The sequence below is a fragment of the Malus domestica genome, chromosome 08 (genome assembly GCF_042453785.1).
Source record: "Malus domestica chromosome 08, GDT2T_hap1".
Lineage (NCBI taxonomy): Eukaryota > Viridiplantae > Streptophyta > Magnoliopsida > Rosales > Rosaceae > Malus > Malus domestica.
Window position 1 is genome coordinate 6,008,886 of NC_091668.1, and position 25,041 is coordinate 6,033,926.

At 37.7% G+C, this 25,041-nt stretch overlaps 3 protein-coding genes and 2 non-coding genes across 7 annotated transcripts; 3 read left to right on the plus strand and 2 right to left on the minus strand.

Moving 5' to 3' along the window:
* The first annotated feature begins 1,965 nt into the window (after window positions 1-1,965).
* Window positions 1,966-5,137, plus strand: LOC103443096 (growth-regulating factor 6-like). Of its 2 annotated transcripts, XM_070826887.1 has the most exons (5): window positions 1,975-2,064; window positions 2,178-2,549; window positions 3,071-3,304; window positions 3,440-3,803; window positions 4,244-5,137. In XM_070826887.1, exons 2-5 carry the CDS (start codon window positions 2,501-2,503, stop codon window positions 5,043-5,045), a joined length of 1,449 nt encoding a protein of 482 aa, XP_070682988.1. In that variant the 5' UTR covers window positions 1,975-2,064; window positions 2,178-2,500; the 3' UTR covers window positions 5,046-5,137. The 2 variants fall into 2 exon arrangements, with proteins under 2 accessions (XP_028957321.2, XP_070682988.1); XM_029101488.2 differs by having other exon boundaries at window positions 1,966-2,549.
* A 993-nt stretch (window positions 5,138-6,130) lies between these two features.
* Window positions 6,131-6,225, minus strand: LOC114824680 (small nucleolar RNA R24). The gene has a single exon (XR_003772952.1). It is a non-coding gene; the product is annotated as a small nucleolar RNA R24 (small nucleolar RNA).
* A 414-nt stretch (window positions 6,226-6,639) lies between these two features.
* Window positions 6,640-6,729, minus strand: LOC114824687 (small nucleolar RNA snoR8a). Its single transcript, XR_003772960.1, has one exon. It is a non-coding gene; the product is annotated as a small nucleolar RNA snoR8a (small nucleolar RNA).
* Window positions 6,730-16,385: 9,656 nt separating this feature from the next.
* Window positions 16,386-20,157, plus strand: LOC103441022 (peptidyl-prolyl cis-trans isomerase Pin1). Of its 2 annotated transcripts, none has more exons than XM_008379724.4 (3): window positions 16,386-17,188; window positions 18,196-18,598; window positions 19,730-20,157. In XM_008379724.4, the coding sequence occupies exons 2-3, from the start codon at window positions 18,358-18,360 to the stop codon at window positions 19,852-19,854; spliced, it is 366 nt and encodes a 121-aa protein (XP_008377946.3). In that variant the 5' UTR covers window positions 16,386-17,188; window positions 18,196-18,357; the 3' UTR covers window positions 19,855-20,157. The 2 variants fall into 2 exon arrangements, with proteins under 2 accessions (XP_008377946.3, XP_008377945.3); XM_008379723.4 differs by having other exon boundaries at window positions 16,398-17,196.
* A 1,001-nt stretch (window positions 20,158-21,158) lies between these two features.
* On the plus strand, window positions 21,159-24,328 carry LOC114826486 (uncharacterized). The gene is made up of 4 exons (XM_070826689.1): window positions 21,159-21,296; window positions 21,622-23,357; window positions 23,438-23,556; window positions 23,640-24,328. The coding sequence occupies exons 2-4, from the start codon at window positions 23,144-23,146 to the stop codon at window positions 24,012-24,014; spliced, it is 708 nt and encodes a 235-aa protein (XP_070682790.1). The 5' UTR covers window positions 21,159-21,296; window positions 21,622-23,143; the 3' UTR covers window positions 24,015-24,328.
* The last annotated feature ends 713 nt before the right edge of the window (window positions 24,329-25,041 follow it).

The window sequence follows — 25,041 nt, forward strand, 5'->3', positions numbered from 1 at the left end:
TTGTGGAGAAAGTTGGATTGGTAGCCTACAAGCTTAAGTTACCTACAGAAACGAAAATTCATCTTGTCTTCCATGTAAGTTGCCTCAAAAGACACCTCGGACCTGCCATCACCCCACAAACTAAACTGCCTTAGGTTACAGAAGATGGGCTAGTTCATAACATTCCTTAAGCAATCCTTGCTCGGAGGATGTATAAGAAAGGCAATGTGGCAGGAATACAATTGTTGGTGCAATAGAAGGATCAAGAGGAAGCAAATGCATCTTGGGAAGACTTTGATGAGTTTCGGACCAAGTTTCCAGATTTTCCATTCTGAACCTTGAGGACAAGGTTGTTCGAATGGGGGAGTATTGTTATGAATTGCACAAGGGTGGTTCGATTCGAAGAAATAAGATAGTGGAAGGAATATAGGGACTAATTTGTAAGGAATTGTGGGCCAAATTGTAAGGGTATTTTGTATTTGAGCTCAATTTTAATAACCTAGGTCTTTAAGGGAGTCCATTTAATTAGTTTTTAATTGTTCAGTTGGCATACATGTAGTGGGGAAAAAGAATACTAGCGCAAGGATATATGCCAGTCCAAATTGATTGTAACGGTATCAATAGTATATTCTCCTTTCTCTCAGCTTTCTCTCTCTCTATCTATCTCTGCTTCGCCAAAGCCATCACTTTACTTGCAGGTCGAGACTTAGCTGGTATGGGTTTTATCATTGAGACGGACGGCCACGTAAGGTTGACATATTATCCACTACCTGCTAGAGCAGCGTCGCTGAGGAGGAAGTTTTCGAAATCAAAGTTGGGGTTGCTGTTGTTGCTTAAGGGTTTGGGCTCGAAGAAGAAATGGGTTCTGCAACTAGGGTTAAGGTTAGGAAATAGGATAAGGAGATGAGGAAATGAAGGGGACGAACAAGAAGGAGAGTGAGTTTTTTTTTTAAATTAATTTTAATTATTAAATAATAATAATAATAATAATTTCTTAATAATTAATAATTAATAAAAAAAGGAAGTGTTATTGGCACTCTAAAAATCTCATTTTACGCTCCTCATAAGTGTATTTTTCTTTCCTAATATAGAAAGTTTGGAGTGTAGAATGAAATTTTTGAAGTGCTAATAACAATTCTCTAAAAAAAAAATTATTTCAGTCGGTGAATGAGTGGGCTTCGCTCATGCAACATGATAATTTAACAGCCAAATTGACAGAAAATTTAACAGAGGTCTGACATTGCAACGAATTCATAAGTTTAGGTATGACATTGCTATGTTTAAAATATAAGGCATGAGATTGTGGTTCGACCAATAATTGAGGGAATTTTGTGTAATTTATCCAAAATATTATATTTGTGTACTTAAAACAAGACAAAGACAGTGAGGGGAGAAAGACATGCACATTTTACAGGATAACCGAATATGAGTACAGATCCTCTCCGAATCTAAAAAAAAGGAGCCCAATGATCAAATGATCCGGGTCGTTGAAATTTGATCTAACGGGTACAAACATGGGACCCATCTAAAAGTTATAATAATTTTAGCCATTGGATCAAATTTCAACGGTTCGGATCATTTGATCCTTGGGCTTCATTTTTTTAGATCTGGAGAGGATCTGTACTCACTGAATATGTGAGTTTTACAGTACAAGTCAAACAAGTTATTTATATGAACAAATAAAAATATTAATTAGCTAATTGAATTCTTAGGGAGAAATTTTTTAATGTATCAAAAAACAGTTAGATACACTAAGTATCATAATCTAAGTGATTTGAAATTTTATTTTTAAGTATCCAATCACTTATATATGATATTTTGTATACCAAATCGTGTATACAAGTAGAAGAACATTTCAAAAATTATCCTCTATTTGTATAAATAATCAAATCGTATTACGGGCATACCATTGACATATGTAAGTTATGACAAGCATCGGCCCCCACCCAAATAATTTAATCTTTACCTCAAAATATCAACTTGCTTAACCAAAAAAACCAGTCTGGTTTTTCAGCTGATAGCTATTAAAATGCACCCCCCCTCTCTCTCTACAACTCCTTAAAGGCTAAAGATTGCATCTTTTTTGTAGGCAAATGAAAACCCAAATGCTGCATTTTTCTTAAACCTCTCTGATTTTTTCGTGTTCTATATGGATTTTGGGGTGGTGGGTTTTGATGGGTTGGGGGGTTGTTTTTCAGATTTTGGTTTTCCTTTTGCTGCTACTTCATCGGCAGCAGATCAGGAGGCAGCGAAGCATAAGTGGTTGTTCGGATCTGGGTCTCACAGGCAGGGAAGATCTGCCGACGAGGGGGAGGATTGGAAGAGCTCTAAACTTGCAAAGACTGATGATTTTTCAACTTCCAAAGCAACGCAACAGCAACACCAGCAGCAGCAGTTACTGAGCTTCTCTAGTTCTCCATCAGCTTCCAAGGCAACGCAACAGCAACACCAGCAGCAGCAGTTACTGAGCTTCTCTAATTCTCCCAATTCAGAATCTATCTTGGTTGAAAAGAATGCCACAATGCCTTACTTTCATCAAGCATTATCTGCTTACAATACAAGTCCTGCAGGTAATTGATTAATTCGTAATCATGTTTAATTACAGTTACAATTGATTCAGCATTGCGTTGTTTCGATTTGAAAGAAAAAAGTTGCATCTGCATGGAGGGTTGGGTAAATGTTTACCAAAAAAAAAATATATATAGTTTGCTTTGGTTCCCCAGGAAGACTTTGGTGGGAGGTCTTTTCATGGAAATTACTGTGAGTCTTGTCAAGCACTAAAAAATAGCAAATACCTATTCTTTGATTGGTTCTGATTTCCTTTTCTTTTTCCTTTTTATTCTATCTTCTTCTAGCAAAAAGAAGAAATTCATGATTTTGTAGCTTCCATAAATGCTGAAGACACGGTTTAATTTTTAGGCATATTCTGCCATGCCTTTTAAAAAAAAAAAAAAAAAAATTCAATGCGACGGTTACTGGGAAATAAACAAAACTTAAATAGTTTATTTTGGATTTCTGAAAATATTTGTTCTTGGGGTTTTTAGTTTTCTTAATTTTATTTTTGGTTTTCTGATTTGTGGTTGTGTTTCAGGGCAAAATACTGGGAGTGTGAGTAATGGAGGAGCTGCCATGCATTGGAGTTTAGCAGGAGGCAGAGGACCTTTCACGCCATCCCAATGGATGGAGCTAGAACACCAGGCCTTGATCTACAAATACATCACTGCAAATATGCCTATTCCATCCAATTTGCTCTTCCCAATCAAGAAGGCTCTTGATTCTGCTGGATTTTCGACGTTCCCGAACGGACTTCTCAGGCCCAATTCATGTAATTTCTTCATTTTACGTAAAGGAAAATGGTTTCCGCGCACCCTTTTTTCCAGATGCATGCTTTGATTGTACAATATTCGTGCCCTTTCTTGCATTCTAAGTTTTTCACCCATCGGGGGTTGTGTACGTGCAGTGGGATGGGGTTCTATCCATTTGGGATTCTCCAACAACACTGATCCTGAGCCGGGAAGGTGTCGTAGGACCGACGGCAAGAAATGGCGGTGCTGGAGAGATGCCGTTCCTGACCAAAAGTATTGTGAGCGGCACATGAACAGAGGCCGCCACCGTTCAAGAAAGCCTGTGGAAGGCCACACTGGCCACACCAGAACCACCCCCACCACCTCAAAGCAGCCTTTGACTTCTTCGCCATCAACATCCGTAGTGTCCATTCCCGGTGGCGGTGGTGGCAGCAGCCTTGCTGTTGCCAACCAGCAGCTCAAGAGCTTGCAGCAGCCTGCTGCATCTAATTCTTCTGCAGCAACCACTCAGATGAGCAGGTGAAATAAAAAGTTTAGACTCACTCACTGGTCCTCAATTTCTTATGTTTTCAGCATTTATTCCTTTTGAGACTTACAGCTAGTATTCAAACTTTGCATAGTAGTAGTACCACATTTATTACTTAAAAAAAAATGATTTCCGCACTTCCATTTTCCTCTCATTGCACTCCTCACTTTTTCATTAGCCGATCGATTGAATAAGCGAAAAGAGAATCATGGGAAAATGAGAAGAGAAGTGCATAAGAAAAAATGTGTGTTGAAATCATTTCTGTTGCTTGTACAGTCTAAAGAATCACAGAATCTGATGATGTTGGTCAGTTCTCTTTTACTAGCTGAAGTTACTAGAATCTACACAGTTTCGACAATGTTAATTAACTGTATGATTCGTATTGGTGGTTCTTACGGGTTTGTATCTGTTTTGTGTTGATTTGTCTTTGCAGGATGGTCATGAACAAAGAGAATGCGGGCGAGAGAATTCAACGCACAATGGGCGTCTCCATGCTGTCGAAAGAAAGCCCATTCTCGACACAGAAACAGCAAACCGGACATGAAGAGTCCCCAAGAACAGAGTTCGGGCTTGTCCTCTCTGACTCCCTCCTAAACCCTTCACAGAAAACGTCATACCCTGCAGAAACAAATTCACAACACCATTCCCTTCGCCACTTCATCGACGACTGCCCTAAAACTCAATCCGACTGCCAACCTGTTTCATGGCCTAACCAACTCGACATGCAATCGGACAGAACCCAATTATCAATTTCGATCCCCATAGCTTCCTCCACAAGCAATGAGACTCTCTCACCGCTCCATCTCTCAAGGGAACTAGAGTCCCCTGCCTCAATGGGATTGGGAGCAGGCAGCAGTCACGCCCTCAGTGAACAGAACAACATCAAGCAAGCAAATTGGATTCCAACGGCTTGGGAGACTTCACTTGGCGGTCCTCTAGGGGAAGTTCTGCACAATCCCAACAGCAGCAACGGTGCAGCAGAATACAAGAACAACTCTTCAGTCCTTAATCTGATGACTGGGGGCAGCTGGGACAACAATAACAATAGCCCTTCGCCTTTAGGGTCATCTCCGACTGGGGTTCTACAGAAGACGGCGTTTGGGTCTCTGTCGAATAGCAGTGCAGGGAGCAGTCCAAGAGCAGAGAAAAATAATAGAAGCCATGAAGGGTTTAGCCTTTGCAACGACCTCCTTGGGTCCAATATGTTCAACTCTTCCTCCTTGCCTGCCTTGTAGGTCAAGGAAGAATAAAAAGAATGAGTTTTTATCTGTGTACTACCAAGAAAAATATTACTTGTGAGGTTTTCTAATTAGTCTCTTTTTATTTACTCGTGTACTTAAATTTTAGTATGTGTTCCTCTGTGGTTGTTGGCTTCCTTACTACTTCTGAAATTAAGGCTCCTTTGGTTGATATATATTAAGCTTCAAACGAAATTAGTCAGCATTAAGATAGGTCAAGGGTTTGATCTATTTCACCGCTCAAGAAAGTCGTGGCTTCGCTCGCCGGCTTTTCTTGGTTGATGATAGGGTTCCTGTCTGCCCTTGGCCTTAGGTTCCAATCTTTTTATGTATACTTTCTTCGGTTCCTATGCTACTACTCGATCATTATCAAACTGACTGCAATCTTTTTTTGTCCGAATCGAACAAACTGGAACCTATTACCTATTAATCGATTAATGATTCTTGAATTTCAATCTAATTTGTATGAAATACAAGATGCCCATTGAGTAATCAGAAACTAATTTTCACTTACCCAACTCGAGACGTCAAAAGAATATTTGTACATTCTCTGCTTTTTGTGTTGTTAAATTATGGTAATGTGGGATTAAAGTTTGCACAAAGGGGTTAACTTTGAAGCAAGTTCTTCCTCTCCGTTAATCTTTTCAAATGGATACCGGAACAATTTGAATGATAATTACGAAAGAAACTCGATCCATCTTCATCTTCATCGTCTTCAACACTCCAAAGAAACCCAAAACTCGACAAAAGAACCTCGTAACTTTAGGTACCGTTTGGTACGTGGGACGGGACGGAACAGAGTGGGATGAGGCATTCCGTCCCACGTTTGATGCGCCTAAAACGGATGTGGAACGTCCTGTTTCATGGGACGAATTTTAGGTAAATTTTCGTTCCGCCTCACCCCTTGAACGACTCGTTCCACATCTGTGTAACACAAAATTATAACATTTCCTTCTCCTTTCTTCCTCCTTGTTTCATCCCCGTCCTGTCCTGTCCTATCCCGTCCCATTCCGTCTGCATACCAAACGATACCTTAGGGTCGAGGCGACCAGAACCAGACAATTTTTGGTAACCAAAAGTTGAGTGCTCAGAAGCCAAGCGTAACAATTGTATTTCATCGAAAATTCCCAAACAAATCGGGACATTTTCTTACGTGTTAGCTGCTCATCACTGCTCTCTCTACCCATCCATTTCATCGTTCATTTTGGGTTTACCAATCATAATTATACATATCACATTTTACAATTGATCAGTTGAAGCTAATGTCACGTGCGTAACCACACTTTCTGGATTTTTTTATGTCAATTAGGGCTTTTAATCCTGATAATCTTTTCCACAAACCCTAAACCCCGAATAAAAGAATTTAAAAAAGGCTGGATCCCAAACAATGACAGTCCTGCAATTTTTGGCACCGCCGCCGGTGAGCGGCTTGACAAGGAACCGCCGGAATTTTATCAAGCCGCTTTCCGAAACGGTGCCAAAAATTGCAGAACGCGGCTGAGAAAATCACAGCCAATACACCAAAAAATAAAAACAGAAAATATTAAAATTGAAAAAAAAAAATTAAGGAAATTGAAATTGATGGGTGATTGGAGCTCATATTCTATGGGTGTATAGGTGTCTGTCAAGCCATGGCTATGGCAAATTCAGAACGAGGAATTTTTATAATCACCGCAACCAAACTACCCATTTTTTTTCAAAAACTCAAATCCGAAAACATCTTCACAAGCATCAAACGAAACACCAGAAAACAGTTTGCAGAGTTTGAAAACGAATCGAAGAACAGCTTCTGAAAATTTTGGTTTCTGAAAACTGAGAGGAAACAGAACGCGGCTGCGATTGCTGATTTTCTCACCAGTTTCGTACTTTTATAGGGATGTTGGTGAGGGAAAGCCCGAAAACCCTAGCGCGAGGGGCGCCACTTTAATCGAGACGAAAACGACGGTTGGGGTGTTGTCGTATTTGTTTCCATGGTTGGTTGGGTGAAAAATTGGGCCTTGAGAATGTAACGTTTGGGCCAACCCAAATGAAGAAAAAGAGACCCGGTTTCTGTTGCTAATTTCAAACTACAAACTAAATGAGGTGTATTCAATTAGGATTTTGAGATATTTTAATTCTTTTAATGAATCTAGGGGTATTCAATTAGGATTTTAAGTGATTATCTGAAATTCAATGTGTATTCAATCGGGATTTTAAGATATGTTATTAAAATCCTTAGAAATCCGGGTGTATTCAATTAGAATTTTAAGGAAGTTTATAATATTCTAGGTGTATTCAATTAGAATTAGAATTTAGGGGGTGTATTCAATTGGGAATTTGAGATATTTTAATGGATTTATAAATCTATGGATTTTTGTGGAGTTTAACTGATTTGTAGAGATTCCATGTAAAATTTTGATTCAATTCCCTCGAAATCTCATGGGAAGAGGTGAGATTACAAAATCTTTCAAATTCCCTCTAATTCCTCAACTTTTCCAAATTCTTTAAATTCAAATTCTAATTGAATACACTTGAAATGTTATAAACGTCTTTAAAATTCTAATTGAATACACCCGGATTTCTAAGGATTTTAATAAACTATCTTAAAATTCTAATTGAATACACATTGAATTTCAGATAATCACTTAAAATCTTGATTGAATACCTCTAGATTCATTAAAATAATTAAAATCCCTCAAAATCTCAATTGAATACACCCCCTTGAAGAATTTGGAAAAGTTGAGGAATTAGAGAGAATTGGAGAGATTTTGTAGTGTATTTTAAGCATCTACAAATCTTATCTTTCTTCATGAGATTTCGAGATAATTGAATCAAAATTTTACATAGAATTTTTACAAATCAATTAAACTCCATAAAAATGCATGGATTTATAAGTCCATTAAAATCTCTTAAATTTCCAATTGAATACACCGCCCAATTATCATATACCTTCGATTCAAAGCTTAAGATTTTCCGATATGCACGTATAAATAATTTGTTTAATATGATGGGATATGAGTCGATTGGTTTTAATCTTAAAGTCTTGATACTTCACTCCTTACAGCATTTAGTTAATTTTTTATATTTGGAAATAATCCAACTTAAAATTTTAGACCTATTATAACCATAACTCATTATTTTGATATGGGCTCTCACTACTTCATCTAGGGTTTATTTTACACAATCAAATCAACTCATTACTTGAGAATGAATTAATCCATCTTTAGCTATAATAGAGGATATCATTTATAAAAAAATATTTTTGTTACACTTTAAGAATAATTAACTGTAAAATAAAGTTGTTTTGCATTTGATTAACTATATTTTTAAAGTGTTGTGACTATAAAAAACAGTGTAAAAGCGTTTGGTAAACTTTAATAATAAATGATGTAATTGTATATAGTGACAAAAATAGACATGGTAGTGGGGGTAGTGGCAACGATAATAGTGGTGGGGGGCAATGATTGTGATAATGATGGTGGCGGTGGCGGTGGCATAGTGGTATAGTGGCAATGATGCGGGTATGGTGGTGGTGCCAATTGGAAGTTTGGTGGTTAGAGTACATAGGTAACAATAGTCGTAATGGCAGAGGCAATGCTGGTGGTTGTGATTATGGTGGTGGTGGCAGCAACGATGACGCAATTGTGGTTGTGGTGGCCGTGGTGGCAGTTATGGTTGTGGTAGAGCTACATGTGACTGCGATGACGGTAGTGGCAGTTGTGGCGGTAATAGCGATGGCAATGTAAAGTTAGTATTTGTAATGGTAGGTGGTAGCAGTCACCTTGTTCTCCAAGATATAAAATGTGTGTAGAAGGATAAAGAATGTTGTTGATGCACAAAATCATTGAGGACTTTGGTACAACAGAAAGTGTTAAGTTTGTGACATTCGCTAGATTGCTCCTGTCACTAGTATGGATAAGTATGTAAATGGATAGAGACAGGAAAGCAAACACAAGATGTATGTGGTTCACCCAGATTGGCTACGTCCATATAGTAGAGGAGTTCTCATTAATTGTGAAGGGTTTACACAAGTACATAGGTTCAAGCTCTCCTTTAGTGAGTACAAGTGAATGATTTAGTACAAATGACATTAGGAAATATTGTGAGAGAATGATCTCTATTTATAGAAGAGAGTTTCTAGTTTCATTCTGACATTAACACGTGTGGTACAAACAAATGTCATTTTTTAAAACTAATTAGGGTAATAGGAATTTTTTTTTAATTAGGGTTATAGGAATTGAAAATATGCATTAAAAGCTCTAACTCCCTTTTTTTATGAAAGCAGCTTCTAGAAACAACTTTCAAGTTACTTTTAAAAGTTACTGTTTGAAGGTTATTACTTTTAAATTAAGCTGGATATTTATTTGTACCAAGCATTTTTTTAAAAAAATTTGAACAAACGATATTATCTACACTAAGGGAAAAAGGTGGGTTTAGCTTCACAATGGGCTAGTAATAATGTGGTCCAAATTCACCTTTGGCGAGAATCGAACCTAAGACCTCACTACAAGTGAAGAGGAATACTACTAGACCGTAATACAAGTGGTTGTACCCAACACTTTTAAAGTAAAACAATTTTTAGTGAAAAAAAGCAATACCAAATGCGATCTAAAAGGTTCAAACAATAAAAAGCAAACCTAACAAGCACATGTGCTACATACAAGGTTACAAATGTGAGGGCCTGAATTGGCATGGGGCTTGTTTGAAAAAGCTTTTAGTTCCTTCAAATCACCAAAAAGCTTATGAATGTATTTGGCAGAAAATGTTAAAGGGCTTTTGTGTTGAAAAAAAAAAACACTTAAAAAGTTTTTTTCTAGAAGAAGTTTATGTGATTCTTTCATGAACCACTCAAAGTACTCTTTCAAGAAACACTTGTATTTTAATAAAATAATTCTTAGTGCTTATAATAGAACGTTGTTACTAAAGTGCTTTGAAATATAAGTGTTTTTTTTTTAAAGGAAAACTAACGAAAAATAAAATAAAATAAACTTTGAATGAAAAATGACAAATAAAGGTGTAGTGAATAGTACAAGGGAAATGTAAAAATGTGATTTTTCGTTAAAAGTGAACAGTACCGGAAGTGTTTTGTTAAAACTCCATTTTAAAAAAGCATTTGAAATTTCCACACGGGCTCATAAACTTTTAATTAGTTCTTAGATAAGGCATGATTTTTATCCGTTTGTCTATTTAAGCGGTTCCCTTTATTAAACAAAGTACACATGAATATTCCACATTTAAAAAATATTTGGTTCCATTTCTTATTGCCATGGTTTGGTTAACACCAACTATAAATTGATTTCATAAGCATAGAAATATGGATAAAAGATCATTATCCATGAAGCAATGCATTTTCTAGTGATAAGTACAAAGTATTAAAAAATGGAAGATAAAACCAAACAAAAAAAAAAGAAACCTAACATTAATTAAAGAAATTAAACACCTTAATTGGGATTCATTTTCACGGCATATTTAGAGAGATTCAGTGTGCCAGGAACTCGGTCTGGTACACACTAAATATCAAAATATAAGTGGTTGGAAAGTCGAAAGGAAAGAGTTCCCTACCAATTATATTATGACGCTGATTGTACTGAGCTGTGTTCCCGACACAGAGAAAAATTTACACCACATTTATATGATACATGTTTTGATAATTAATCCAATTGCAAAGAAGCAACATTAGCCATCAAATCCAAGTTTGTTAGAAAACCCTAGTTGGCTAGATAAGCCAAAAAAACTCTCCTCTCAACTTTTTTACGTTATTGAACAATGACGTGAACTGAAAAGGGGCTCGCCATCTTTTTCCAATATTCATTTGGTGCATGGCTACAATTTGAATTAGTTAAACCTAACGAACACAAACAAAATTAAGCTTCCCATTTAAAGGCCACAATTAGCACATAATCCTAAAACATTTAACCTCGATCATTGCATTAGTTTCCATTAATACAGTATCGATCAAACACCATGCACCAGAGGAGACGAAGTGACACTGAGGCCGTATTGTCACGGCATTCCCGGGCTAACATACCCTTTGCATGGGAAATGGAGCCCGGGCTGTCCAAGGCTGCAACGGATGTACATCATGGCGATCACCGCGATCATAGAGTACTGTCGGAGCATTTGAACGTGGAGCAGTTAACGTTGAAGCTGACACCTCCTCCCCGTTTATTGTCGCCAAGGGGTGGCAGTGCTAGGTTTGTGGTGGTTGATCGGCAGAGCCGTCTTCCTTTATGCTCAATCCAGCCTTCGTTTAGGTTAAACTCATTCCGATTAGTCGGTGGCGGTGTTAGGAAGGAGGAAGATCCGTTTCTGGCAGCTTTGGTGAAATGCACGGCAGCGAAGAGTCCTATTGGTCATCCAGCTGGAAACAATGGTAAGAAGTACGTTGGGAAGAAAACTAAGACCAGGTTTAGTTTTTCATGCAAGTACTCGTGTGATGTTAAGGAGGACTCTGTAGTTAAAATGCCTCAATCGCCTTATAAACAGAGAGATGGAGTACTGTATGTTTAGATGGAAATATATACCCAATGATGGGTAAAATAACCCCTCTAATTGGTGTATTGTTTGTGCTTTTTATTTTCTTTTCGGGTGGTGTTATGTATCCATACATTCCTTTTTACCTGCCACACATACTTTTCAATTTTCGACTGTCAGATCGAATGAATTGAAGATGGTCAGAGGACAAAAGGAAACAGAGAGGATAATATGTTTTTGTGGTGTTTTGTTTCTTTCCAATTGATGTAGTTTTTGAATTAGTTTGGTTGGTGTTCTGTTTCTTTTCGACATTCCATAAAGTCCCCTAGCATTGATTTTTATCATGATGTTGGAATAATATGTCGGTCGTTGTCAAATTCAGTAGGATTTTATTCCATGTAATTATTTTCAATTACAAAAATGTCTTTCGTTTGAGTTTTGAATCACATTCTAATTATTAAAGGGATGGAAGGAGTAATTTTTAGGGAACTTTAATGAAAAACTCCTGGCACTGTTTACTTTAATGAAAAATATTTTTTTTACACTAAAATGTCAATCTTAATACTATTCATTTTACCTTTTATTTTATATTTTTCATTAAAACTCAAAGTTATAAATTAGAGAGAATTTCAGTCAAACCCCTTAAAGCATCGTTTCAAAGGAAAAAACAAAACTAGATATGGATATTGGTACACCTAACTCTTTTTTCACTACGTATGTATGAGTATTTTTTATAGTTTGATTCTTTTAAGTGTTTTTCGCTTAATTGGTCAACAGAGGTATAAGACTAATTAAATATTTAATACATTAACAATAGAGATAAATTTTTCAATAATGCTGGAAACACTGTTCAATAGATCAAGTGTCATAATACAAATAGTTGTATATTTTTTTACGTATTCAACTAATTGTATTATGACACTTGATGTACCTAACAATATTTCTAGCACGTTGAAAATTTTCTCAACATACACATACTACTCATCCGTCCTTGCCCCATTTTTAAATTAAAAAAAAAACAACTATATGGAGACTTATCGGTGCCAAATATTGTCCTTTAGCATGAGAAAGGATAATTTTCAAGTATGATTTTGTAAAAGTGTACTCTCCATATATTTTCTACCACCTTATATTTTTTGCATAATTTTTATGATATTAACATAAAAATTGACATTAAATTGTAAAGTGACAGAAAATCTAAAATTTCATTTTAAAAGAGCTCCCATTGCATATCTCTAAGATAAATATGAATTGAGTCGCACATCATGCTGGTCTCGTGGCCCCTTGAAATTCATATCAAAATCGCAGCCATGGCCCATGAGAACTCATCAGTCATCTTTCTTTATCATATTCATTGTCTTTAGCCTTCATTAATCTTTCACTGATGACTATCAGAATTAAAAAATGTGGACAGAAATATATTTTCTGAATCTTTTGTTTTGTCCATCTTTGTTTTAGGTCATAAAAAGCCACCTGATGAGAATCTGAAATTGAAATATTTGTATGAGCGATGACTTCATCTACCAATAGTATACAAGGTTAATTAAATCACTCGAGCTACTAACCTTCAGAGTAGCATATGTCTTGGTTACTTTCAACGAGAGATTTTTTAATGTGTCAGAAACACAGTTCGGTACATTAAGTGTCATAGTATAAATGGTAACATCATGTGTAATAATTAATATAAGTGGTTAGATATTTAAAAGAAAAAATTTCAACCGTTTGTATCATGATACTTAATGTATTAGACCATGTTTCTAGCACTCTTAAAATTTATCACTTTCAACATATAGTTTTCTGTTTGGCCAACAAACACGTAATTGTGGTATTTTAATGCTTTTTGTCAAATGAAAGAGCAAATACATAACTTGCAAGCATCACCTGCAGTAGTGACTGAACCCAGATCCCATCCCGTTTTATTCATTTGGTCTTATTGACCGTTTGCCGCTACATAAACCCTAAAAAGCATAACAAACTATCTCATCCTCCCATATAAATATTCTCCTTCACACTTCACATACTCTCCATATTTTCACACCAAAAATTAGAAGCCAAACCAAAAGTATGAGCAACGACAAGGTCGAATACTCCACAGCCAACGTGCCCTTCTCATGGGAAAACAAGCCCGGCGTCTCCAAGCTCTCACACAAACAAACACACAGAGACAGAAAAGACTACTTGCCACCACCACCTTGCCCTTACGAGCCTTCTTCCAAGCTTTCTTTCCATGACTTTCAGCTCCCTCTTCCTCCCTGCACGTTTCAGCAGCCGCTTTCGCGAAGCTCCTCCTCGAAAGCTCTCCGGGATGACCCTTTTCTAGTGGCCTTCCAAGAGTGCACCAAGCCCGGACCCAAGGACAAGGGCAAGACGTCGTCCTTGCCACGTAAGTATGGTGTTCGATCTGGATTTGGGAGGTGGTTTGGTTTTGGCTTCTCGTGTAAGCGTTCGAGTAGTGTGAGGGATGATAGTTTGGTTAGGGTTTCTCGGCTTCCATATCATAAAGACAGATCGCTTTGACTGGTTTTTCAGCTTGGTATATGTAATTTGGATTGTCTCATCATATATAGCTTGTTTTGAAATGATGATGACCTTATATTTTTCTTTGCTATTTGTCCAAAGCGTTAATAATTTTGTATTTATGAAAGTACGATATTCATTGATGATATGAGAGAATACGTAGAAAAAAGATATAATATTTTTAAGTGGGGTTTCAGTAAATTTCACCGGAATTTTCAATCCAATAGAAGGAAAAAATGCATCCCCAAACCAAAAAATTACTTAGAAATACTAATCCTCTAAAAGGAGATCCACAATTAGGTCCCGCGGTTCTTCATTTCCTCACAACAACCAATGTGAGATTTGTGCCATTAAGATCATAACAAAAATATTCATACAAATTCGGGTGAATTAGATTTAAGACTGTGCGCGATATGGGCAGCTGGTAACGACAAATTCATTTAAGCCGAACGGGCCTCTTATTAGGTCATCTCCAACTGAAGGGTTAAGAAGGCCAAAGGGCCGAAAATAGCCCAAAAACGGTCTCCAACCGAAGGCCATACCAAAGGGCTCATGGGTCCCACTAGACAAAAAAGGGCCAACCAGCTAGCCCACTTTTTGATTTTATTTTTTTTACAGTTTGTTTTTATAGTTATTATTTTTTATTTTTTTTTATACAAAATTTGTTGTAGCTGTTTTTACGGTTTGTTTAAGTTGTAGTTTTTAAATTTAAATAATAATTATGTTTGACCCTATGGCCTTTTGGCCCTCAGTTGGAGACGATTTTTTTTACAGTGCTCTGTTTGGCCTATGGCTCTCTGGCCCCTCGGTTGGAAATGGTAAGAAATATGATTATGCACTATTCATTAAAATATTAATTTCTTGGAGGACCAGAGGGCTAAAACGAGCCTTTTGGCCAGTCTTCGGTTAGAGATGGCCTTACAATCCCTGTATTGCAACTTCGTTTAAAGGGAAAAATATCTAGATAAAGAAATGAGTGGATCAACATCTGGCCCGAAATGACACGAACCGCAACGCATCAAAAGTTCTTTTAAAATAACTGAAAACATTTTGATGAAAATATTTTGGGTAAAGTACAAAAAACTACCTTAACTATTGGTCTCATGACACTTTCATACCTTATCTTTTTAAAATGACAATGTCATACCTCATTTTACGAATTTGTGCCAATGTCATACCTCCGTCAGTTTTTCTGTTAATTTCTCAGTTAAATGCTAACGTGGCTTGATTCGGGACCCACTTTCTATTAAAAAATTAATAAAATATTATTAAAAACTAAAGAAAAGGGTAAATTACATAGTAGCCCCTCAGGTTTGAGGTCTATTACAACCTCATATAACGTCTTTAAAACATTTCACTTTCATACATCATGTACCATTTTATTTCAAAATAATACATCCGTTAGATTTTCCGTCCATTAATTTGTTAAATGCTGATGTGGCTGCCACGTGGTAAAAATAATAATTTTTTATACATTAAAAATATTATAATATTAACTCAATTAAAAAAAAACAAACATAAAAACCTGAACCCAGATCCTCTTTCTTCCCCCTCTCCTCTCTGCAAGTCCCATTTACAAAATCCCTTCCCACTATCCCTCACCCCACCCCCCAGCGACCTCCCCGCAAGCGACCCACATCCCTATCCCTAACCTAGAACCCAAAAACCTGCAAGAAGTGAGGAAAAAAAAAAGCCCCAGTTCGTTCCCCCCAAAACCTGCAACAAGAAGAAGAAGAAGAAGAGGGAGAAAAAAAAAGCCCCAATTGCGGGAAGGTCGCCGGGGGGGGGGGGGGGGGAAGGGTTCTGGGCTTCTTCTTCTTCTTCTTTTTGTTTTTTGTGGGTGGGGGACGAACTGGGTTTGGGGTTTTCTTTTTTTCTTTTGCCTCCCTCTTCTTATTCTTCTTTTTGTTGTTGTAGGCCTGTGGGTCGCTTGGGGGGGGGGGGGTGAGGTCGCTGGGGGGGGGGTTGGGTGAGGGATAGTGGGAAGGGATTTTGTAAATGGGAGTTGTAGAGAGGAGAGGGGGAAGAAAGGGGATCCGGGTTCGGGTTTTTTTGTTTTTTTTTTTAAATTGGGTTTATATTATAATATTTTTAATGTATAAATATTTTTTTTTACCACGTGACAGCCACGTCAACATTTAACAAATTAATGGACAGAAAATCTAACGGAGCTATTATTTTGAAATAAAATGGTACATGATGTATGAAAGTGAAATGTTTTAAAGACGTTGTATGAGGTTGTAATAGACATCAAACCTGAGGGGCTACTATGTAATTTACCCTAAAAAAATCATTTAATATTTTTTAAAATAATAAAGAAAAGTTAAAAAAAAATAAATAAATAGCAAAAAAACCAAACAAAACTTCCCCCTGTGCGCCCTCTCTCTTCTCCCCCATCTTCATCTCCCTTCCTCTTCTTCCTAACTGCTGCAACCCAGAAAAAAAAATAAAAATTTGTCCCTTCCCCCCCCCTGGACGCCCTCTCTCTTCTCCCCCATCTTCATCTTCTTTCATCTTCTTCCCCCTATCTGCTGCAACCCAGAAAAAAGAAAGAAAAAAAAAACCACAAAACCTATCTTCATCTTCCCCGAACCCCCCTTCCCTGCAACTCATCCCTTTCTTCCCCCTCTTGTCTTCCCTAAACCCTCGCACCCACTACCTGCAACCCATAAAAAAAGAAAAAAAACCCTGATCTCGTTCGCCAGGCCAATTTCGCGGGTGGAGAACCTGAGCGCGGAGAAAATGGAGGGAATATGTGTGGATTTAAGGAGTGGGGTGTGTAGAGGAGGGAAGAGGGTGGGTGCGGGGGAAGACAAAATTTTAAAAAAATCAAAGTGACACATAAGCTTTTAAATTTAAATTTTTTGTTTAAAATTTGACATCTTTATAAAGATGATCTAAAAAATATAATTTTCTTTCTAATTGAAAAAAATTAAAACGGAAAATCAAATTTATTGAGTTGCCCTCGCACAGTCGCTCTCGCGCACACCCACCCACCCATTCTCTCCCCCTTCTTCCGTCACCGCCCTCTCTCAGTCTCTCTCTTCTCATCCTATCTCAGCTCTTCATCCGCCATTGAAAGTTTCAATTGGACATCCCCTTCCTCACAGCCCGATCCTCCGCACTCAGATCTTTCACTGTACAGCCGCCGTTGGATTGCTTCGTTGCAGGTCTGTCGGTAAGCTTCGGTTTTCCTGATTTTTTTTTTCTAGTTTATTTGACCGCTAAAATCTCTTAACTGTGACCGTTTATGGTGTGATTTGGTTGCTGGGTTTATAGACTAATAGCTTTAAACTATGCATGGAAATATCGTAAAATTACCCGTTTTTATTTGGGGTTTTGTTTGGAATTGTATTTGTTACTGCTAGTATGATAGCAAGCAACAATGAAACTCGTATTTGAATTTTGAATAGGGTTCATGTCCATGAGGTAATGTAGTTTTTAAAGGGAAGGATAAGGATGAATTCAAGCATTGCTTTTTTTCGATTTCTTGTTATTTATCGATTTGGAATTTTATGGGTGAAATGCCTTTGCGCACTATAGAGAATCGAAAGTTATTTGAGCTCTGGTATCAATAACTATTGTCTACCGATTTGAATAGCTGCGGGAAAATTGCATATTGTTAAACCCCTTAGTATGGATGAGAAAATATTGTTAAGTCAAATGTTATTCGAGCTCTTCTTTCAATGTAGTTTCATATAAATGAGAAAATGTAATTTACTTGGAAGGGTTGGAAGATGCTTGTTTGTACCATATTTAGGGCCTCTATATTTAGACCTCGTATAAATACTCGGGGGACTCAAATGTAATTATGTAATAAATGAAGGGGCAAATATGTAATAAGTGAGGATACCTTATTCTATAAAATGACTCATCACTCTCCTCATTAGGGGAGGTCAAGGTTTAGACCATGGAAAGAGAGAAAACATCTCATAGAGGGCAAACACAGAAAATAGACTAGAGAGCACATTGCCTCTAGCCTTCTTGTATATTCACCATTCAGAGTGAAACAATATCAATATCAGTGTGGACGTAGCCCAAACATTGGGATGAACCACGATACATCTTGTGTTCTTTATTTTCTTGCAGATTCACGTCAAATTTACGTTGGTCCAAGACCCCTCCGGTTTTGTGCATCAACAATGCTAATAAATCTTGGTAAAATGTCTTTGTGCAGATTACAGACAAGCAAACATTATCAAAACTTTGCGTTTGAGCTGCAAAGATAGATTCATTCAATCATTAGCATAAGAAAGCAGCTCCTTTGATCTGTGCATCAGATCACACGAACAAGGACAAAGAAAAAAGGCAGGCTACTAGCAAGACCAAAAGGACAAAAATGTCCTCTTCAGCGGGGAATCAGGTGAGGGCGTCCCATATACTCATCAAGCATCAGGGTTCGAGAAGAAAGGCGTCATGGAAGGATCCTGAAGGTCAGATCATCAGGAACACCACCCAAGACTCTGCCGTCTCTCAACTCAAGGCCCTACGCGATGAAATTCTTTCTGGAAAGGCCAAGTTTGACGATGTCGCCTCTCGCTACTCGGATTGCAGCTCTGCCAAACGTGGTGGCGATCTCGGTTAGCACTTCACAAAGTTCATAATTAGGGTTTAGGTTTACATTTGTGTTTTGACATTAGATACTTAACCAAAGAACTAAATAAGGGAAACAACATGTTGAAAATCCAAAACAGAAAAATTGTGCACAAAACTGCTTCTGTATAACAAATATCTGAAATATGAGCTGCTTTTGTTTACTTGATTTTCATATTTGGCAAGAAGCATAATTTGATTGGCTATCCGACAACTAATCTAGGTCCGAACAACTTTCCAAACTGCAATATAGCTTAAATTGACCTGAAACTCTGAAGAAGCAATGCCTAAAGTAACCGTCCAAAAGCTTTTGCCACCCCATAAAACTTCCATGTCTCTACTTTAAAATCATCATAAGTCCTATTATTCCTTCCAACCTGAACACCCAAAAAAACCCATCACCTCCCGGTTCCATGACACCCTTGACTTTTTTCTCCTCCCAAAAAGTCCTTCTCCCTTCACAAAAAAGATTTGTGCAAGCTGTTAGAGTTACCCAACATTTTACTATTTTAGTATATGTTTTTTTTTAATTCATTTTTATTGGTTAAACTTCAACTTCAGCAAATAAATGTCATTCACCTCTTGCATGTCATTCACTTAATTAGAAATGGATTAAAAGGGATTTTTTTTTTTTTTTGAAGTAACGTATCCATGTGGGTAGAGGAAGATGTGATTATGAGGCAGAGGCTAAGGGCAAAAGGGGTAGGAAGACTTGGAAAGAGACTTTTAAGAAAAAACATGGAGTAATTGAAGCTAATGGAAGACTTGGTGCAAAACCGAGTGTAGTGATGTTCTAGGATTCATACAACCGACCCAACTTAGTTAGATAAGACTTTGTTGTTGTTGTTTGTAACTAATCAATGTGGGTTTGTACTAGTGATATTTCCTTTCTCACCTAATTTGCTAATTTTCTGACTTGCTCGGAATGGAGGGGGGAGTAATTCCTAAAAGTCTATGTTCACATGAGAAGTTTGACTTTGATTCCTCAAATACACCTTGTTTTGATAAGTTTTGGTAAATGAATATAACTTGACAGTAATGCCTCATCCTAAATAAGATTCGTTACTAATTATTTGGTATGGATTATTGTTGAAATGTATGTTAAATTGTTGTTGCAGGTCCCTTTGGCCGGAACCAGATGCAGAAACCTTTTGAAGAAGCAACATTTGCGCTCAAGGTTGGTGAGATGAGCGACATTGTGGATACGGATAGTGGAGTCCATATCATCATGAGAACTGGATGAGCACCAAAAGTGAAAGTTATTGACATTTTAGTAAGTTATTGATATTTGAGTGAATCCAAGTATCTTTTGAAACACAATTGTTCCTTGATATTAATGTTGCCTATGACTGATTACTCTTATTGGATGGAGTGATGTTGACTTGTTGGCGTTTGAGTACCTAAATATGGTTTGTATTAAGTGATGTTGACTCGTTGGCATTTTAGTACCTAAACATGGATTTGAGCACCGTTTCTGATACATATTATTCTGGGATGTCAGGGTTGTGCTTTCGATTTGCTATTAAAGGTCTTGCTTGTCTCTGTATTCAGAATCTAATGTTATTCTTATGCTGGAGTTGATAAGTTTGCTGTAACGTTATTTGCACTCCTGTCCTGCAGCCTCGCATAAATGCGGAAAGTGCAAGAAAGGAAGACAAATGATGCTCTTTTTAACTGATACAAGTACCATTAGTGGCGTGTTTACCCGGGGTGAGATGAGAGAAATTTTTCATTGTGACCAGAACATGGGCTTACACCACGTGTGTTTATACAAGTGGTGGAAAATTTTATTTTTTAGGTTATTAACTTTTTAATACACATATTTCATCATTTGTATAGTGACACGTGATGTACCATCCCATGTACCGGTCACACTGAAAAATTTCTCATGGGATGAAATGAAAGGGAATCATTCCCCAATGGAAAGGATTCCAGTGTTTACTTGCCATTTTGGGGAATGAATGCATTGTGGGGTCCACTTAAAATTACGAATTCAATACCAAAATGCAAAGGAATTGATTACTGAGATGGATGTGGTAATCCCACTCTAGGTGAAAGCCTCCATCCAAAATCATACTTTCCTACCAAAAAATGCCCTTAAAACGCTTCATCACCCAGCCCTCATAGACGATAAGAGGAAAAAGATGCTAAGCTGACAAATATATATGGGATGAATAGAAGTTACATCATCTAAACCAAGAAGATGCATAATGATACTCTTACTTCGAAGATAACCAGACATTTAGAACTAGATTAATGTTTTAAAGAACTCGCCTCGGGGTGCGCCTAGGCCGCCCTTGAGGCTGGGCGGTGAGGCAAACGCCTCTGTTTTGCTGGAGTAGGCGAAATGCTTCGCCGGAGACGTCGAGGCGGCGGAGGCTCGCCTCAAGGCGTCCAGGCGCCTTGTCTGTTCCTTTAAAAAAAAAAAAACCATCCAAACCCAAAACGACGCTGTTTGGGTAAGGATTTTCAGTTTTAAACATCCTCTTTATACCATACCTTCGATCACCTTTGTCTGCGCCTTCTTTGCCTTTTTGCTTCTTCTCTTGTGAGCCAGACTTGCTTCTTCTCCCGTGCGCCAGAAGCCCAGAACAGGTCGCCACGCTGCCGCTTGGAGCAACACCGGTCACTACGCCGCCATCACCCCAGCACCGTCACCCTTGCGCCGTCAGCAAGATCCCAAAGGTTAGGGTTTTTGAAAATCTGAAAAAGTTAGGGATTTAGTTTTCTGGGGAAGGTTTTCAGGTTAGGATAGGTTCAGAAAATGAATATGAAGTTGAACAGGTTTATCTATTCAGCTATGAGGCACCAGCCACACTACACGTGCAATGCACTAGTGGGTTAATAAATAGACAGAAGGGGTTAATAAATAGGGGGCTTAATAAATATACAGAAAAGTAATTGAGTACTTTTAGGTTGGGGTTTGTCACGATAATGTTAATTAATTGAATACTTTGTTGGTATTGTTGGTTCATTAATTGTATGCATGCATCAAATGTTTACTGTTTAGGGCATTGAAGAATATGGCTTCTTCTTCTAAGAAGGATTTTGCTTGGCAATGGACAAAAGATTTGGATTCTGTCACCAAGCACTTCTATTGTGTTTTTTGTAACCACAAATGCACAGGTTCAATTTCTAGATTCAAACATTACTTGGGTGGTGTAAGTTCGGGAGGAATGATAAATTGTAAAAAAGTCCCACCCAATGTGAAGGAAGAATGCTTTGCTAATGTTATGGGAACTAAAGAAAAGAGGAAAGCTAGCCATGAGTTGTGTCGTGGTGGTGGAGAAGAAAGTGAAAGTGTCGATATGGGCACAACAAGGACACCATATTTAAGTAGTGGGAGTGGGAATGGGAGTGTGAGTGCCACACATTCACAACAAACTGGTTCTTTTCTACCACCTAGGTCAAGGAGACCACTTGATAGGTATGTTATATCGGAAGCTCGTCAAGCCACATTAAATACACCTTTCAAAAAAAAGGAAAGAAGACAAGCATCCCGAGCACTTGTGTGATGGTTCTACATTAGTGTCATTCCATTCAATGCGGCAAACAATGAACATTATGTTAATGCAATGAAATTGGTATCCAATTTTGGTCTCGACTTTAATGCTCCTACAAGCCATGAATATAGAACTTGGATGCTCAAAGAAGAAGTTAAGGATGTAAAAACTATGATGAAAGAACATCAAAAGGCTTGGAAGAGATATGGATGCACTATTATGTCGGATGGATTGTCGGATGGCAAAAGTAGGTGTTTAATCAACTTTCTTGTCAATAGCCCGTAAGGTACTTGGTTCTTGAAATCGATTGATGCATCGGCCTTATTAAGAATGGAGATTTGTTGTATGGCTATTTGGATGATGTTATTCAAGAAGTTAGGGAGGAGAATGTGGTTCAAGTTATATCCGACAATGCTTTGAACTACAAGAATGCCGAGGCAAAACTTATGGAGAGGAAAGAGAAAGTGTGGTGGACTCCATGTGCGGCTCATTGCATTGATTTGATGCTAGAATATATTTTTAAGATGGCATGGTTTGATGACACTCTCAAACGTGTTAAGTGTATTTCAAAGTATCTATATGGGCATCAATGGGTACTAGCTTTGATGAGAAAATACACCAACAATTGGGAAATTCTTCGTCCGGCGGTCACAAGGTTTGCCACTTATTTCCTTACACTACAAAGCTTACAAAAGCAAAAGGAAAATCTTGTTGTTTTGTTTGCCTCTCAAGAATGGTCGGAAAGTACCTATGCAAAATCCCGTGAAGCAAAGTTGGCTAAGGATCATGTGTTACATGATCGTGAGTTTTGGGGTCGAGTTTCCTTTTGCATTAAGGGTGTTCTTCCTCTTGTTTGTGTTTTGAGAGAGGTTGATTCGGAGGAAAGACCTCCCATGGGTTTTATATATGAGTTGATGGATGCCGCCAAAGAGAAAATTGCGAGCAATCTTAACAAAGTGGAGAAAAAATATATGCCTATTTGGAGAAAGATAGATCGTAGATGGGACGATCAACTTCATCAACCATTACATGCGGCGGGCTTACTTAAACCCACAATTTCGATATGAGGATGATTTCTTAGCTATTGATGAAGTGGTAAATGGGTTGTTTGCTTGCATGGATAGGATGCTTGGGAAAGGGAAAGAACGTGAAGAGGCCGATTGTCAATTGAATTTATATAATGATAAGCGTGGTCCATTTGCGGATTCTATGACTATGCAAACTAGGAAAAAGAGAACACCAAGTAAGATTTAATTAGTCAATTGTTAATATTTTTTATCATTAACCCTTAAATTACTTACCTTACTAATATTGTTTTTTTAGCGGCTTGGTGGGAGCGCTTTGGGCATAAAACACTCGAGTTAAGGAAGTTTGATGTCCGAGTTCTAAGCCTTACTTGTAGTGCGTCGGGATGTGAGGGGAATTGGAGCACATTTTCAATGGTAAGTAAATATATTATTAGTATCTTAAGTGTCATTTTGCTTAAAAAGATTAGACTTGAGTAATAGAATTGATTTATTTGTAGATTCATACAAAAAGAAGGAATAGACTTGAACACAAAAGGCTTAATGCTTTAGCCTATGTCAAGTATAGTTTGGCTTTACAACAGAGAAGTAAGAAAATGAGGGAGAAGTATGATCCTATTGTTGTGGAAGAAATTGCCTCCGATGATGAATGGATAACGGAGATAAAAGATCCCGTTCTTCCCGAAGATCTTACATGGCTTGAGGATGAGTTATTGTATAATGTTGAGGCCGTAAAGAATGTGCCACCCCTGGTTTATGAAGGTGGCCCATACATTCAAGAGCCTAGAGAGTTTTCTCCTCCTCCTCCTCGTGAGCCTACTCCTCCTTGCGAGCCTACTCAACCTCGGGGTCTTATTACATACAAAAGAAAATGAGGTAATGAAGAATCCTCAAGTCAAAGAAATGTGAAGTATGATTCGGAAGAATCTTTTGATGAATTGATGACATACCTTACAAGGTCATCTAAAGTTGGCAATGAAGAGGATGATGCCTTTTATTTAGATGAAGATGATTTGGATGATTGATTGATATCTTTGTTTGTATTTTGATTTCTATGAAGAGGATTTGGATGAATGATTGTTTTCTTTGTTTGTATTACCTTTTGAATGATAAATTTGGATGATATTACCTTTGAATGGTGAATTTGGATGATATTATCTTTTGAATGATTATGGATTTGAATGAAAAATTGAGAATGGATGTTTATTTTACATACTATTATTTTTATACAATCATATGTATAATATATAAAACATATATATAAAATAAAAATTAAATCCCGCGAGGCTTCGCCTCACACCTCATGCCTAGGCCTGGCTTCGCATCGGATGCCTCGCCCACGCTTCACGCTTTTAATACATTGAACTAGATGCACCTAATTATGGTCATACTATACCTTAGTTCGTCCATAAGGGTTGGTCACAACAAGTGGGAAATCTTCTAGACATGGGACCACCTTCGGCCAACCATAAACAATTGCTGATGATGAGAACATAGCTGTGCTCACATGAATTCCCGGATCTGAAGATCCATTCCCCTGAAATCTAACACGCACCAACAGCGGAGTAGGTAACAGAGAGAGGTAGGAGAGGAAAGAAGGAAAAGAAAAAGAAAAAAAAGGACAGAGGAGGGGAAAAAAAGAAAAAAAAGGAAAAAAAAATACAAAAGAAAGAAAGAGGAGATGAGTGATCATTCAGTCCAAAAGATCTCTCCACCATCTCACCATTATCACCACCACCGCCACCATCTTTGACACCCCCACCTCCCACCACCGACTTCACCACTACATCCTTCGCCACCATCGCTCTCGCCACCGTTACTCTCTTACCCTGCTATTGTCACCATTTATATCTCAACACTACCAACACCTTTGTGGACCATGATTTTCTAGAGCTGGAGTAA

What these genes read in the sequence shown, in the direction of transcription:
- LOC114826486 (XM_070826689.1), top strand. Translation starts at nt 23,144, where the DNA reads ATGCGGCGGGCTTACTTAAACCCACAATTTCGATATGAGGATGATTTC. An exon ending in TAGGAAAAAGAGAACACCAA is followed by an intron (nt 23,358 to 23,437) that starts GTAAGATTTAAT and finishes TTGTTTTTTTAG; the next exon opens with CGGCTTGGTGGGAGCGCTTT. An exon ending in ATTGGAGCACATTTTCAATG is followed by an intron (nt 23,557 to 23,639) that starts GTAAGTAAATAT and finishes ATTTATTTGTAG; the next exon opens with ATTCATACAAAAAGAAGGAA.
- LOC103443096 (XM_029101488.2), top strand. Translation starts at nt 2,129, where the DNA reads ATGGATTTTGGGGTGGTGGGTTTTGATGGGTTGGGGGGTTGTTTTTCA. An exon ending in ACTTCTCAGGCCCAATTCAT is followed by an intron (nt 3,305 to 3,439) that starts GTAATTTCTTCA and finishes GTGTACGTGCAG; the next exon opens with TGGGATGGGGTTCTATCCAT. An exon ending in GCAACCACTCAGATGAGCAG is followed by an intron (nt 3,804 to 4,243) that starts GTGAAATAAAAA and finishes TTGTCTTTGCAG; the next exon opens with GATGGTCATGAACAAAGAGA.
- LOC103441022 (XM_008379724.4), top strand. Translation starts at nt 18,358, where the DNA reads ATGTCCTCTTCAGCGGGGAATCAGGTGAGGGCGTCCCATATACTCATC. An exon ending in CAAACGTGGTGGCGATCTCG is followed by an intron (nt 18,599 to 19,729) that starts GTTAGCACTTCA and finishes TTGTTGTTGCAG; the next exon opens with GTCCCTTTGGCCGGAACCAG.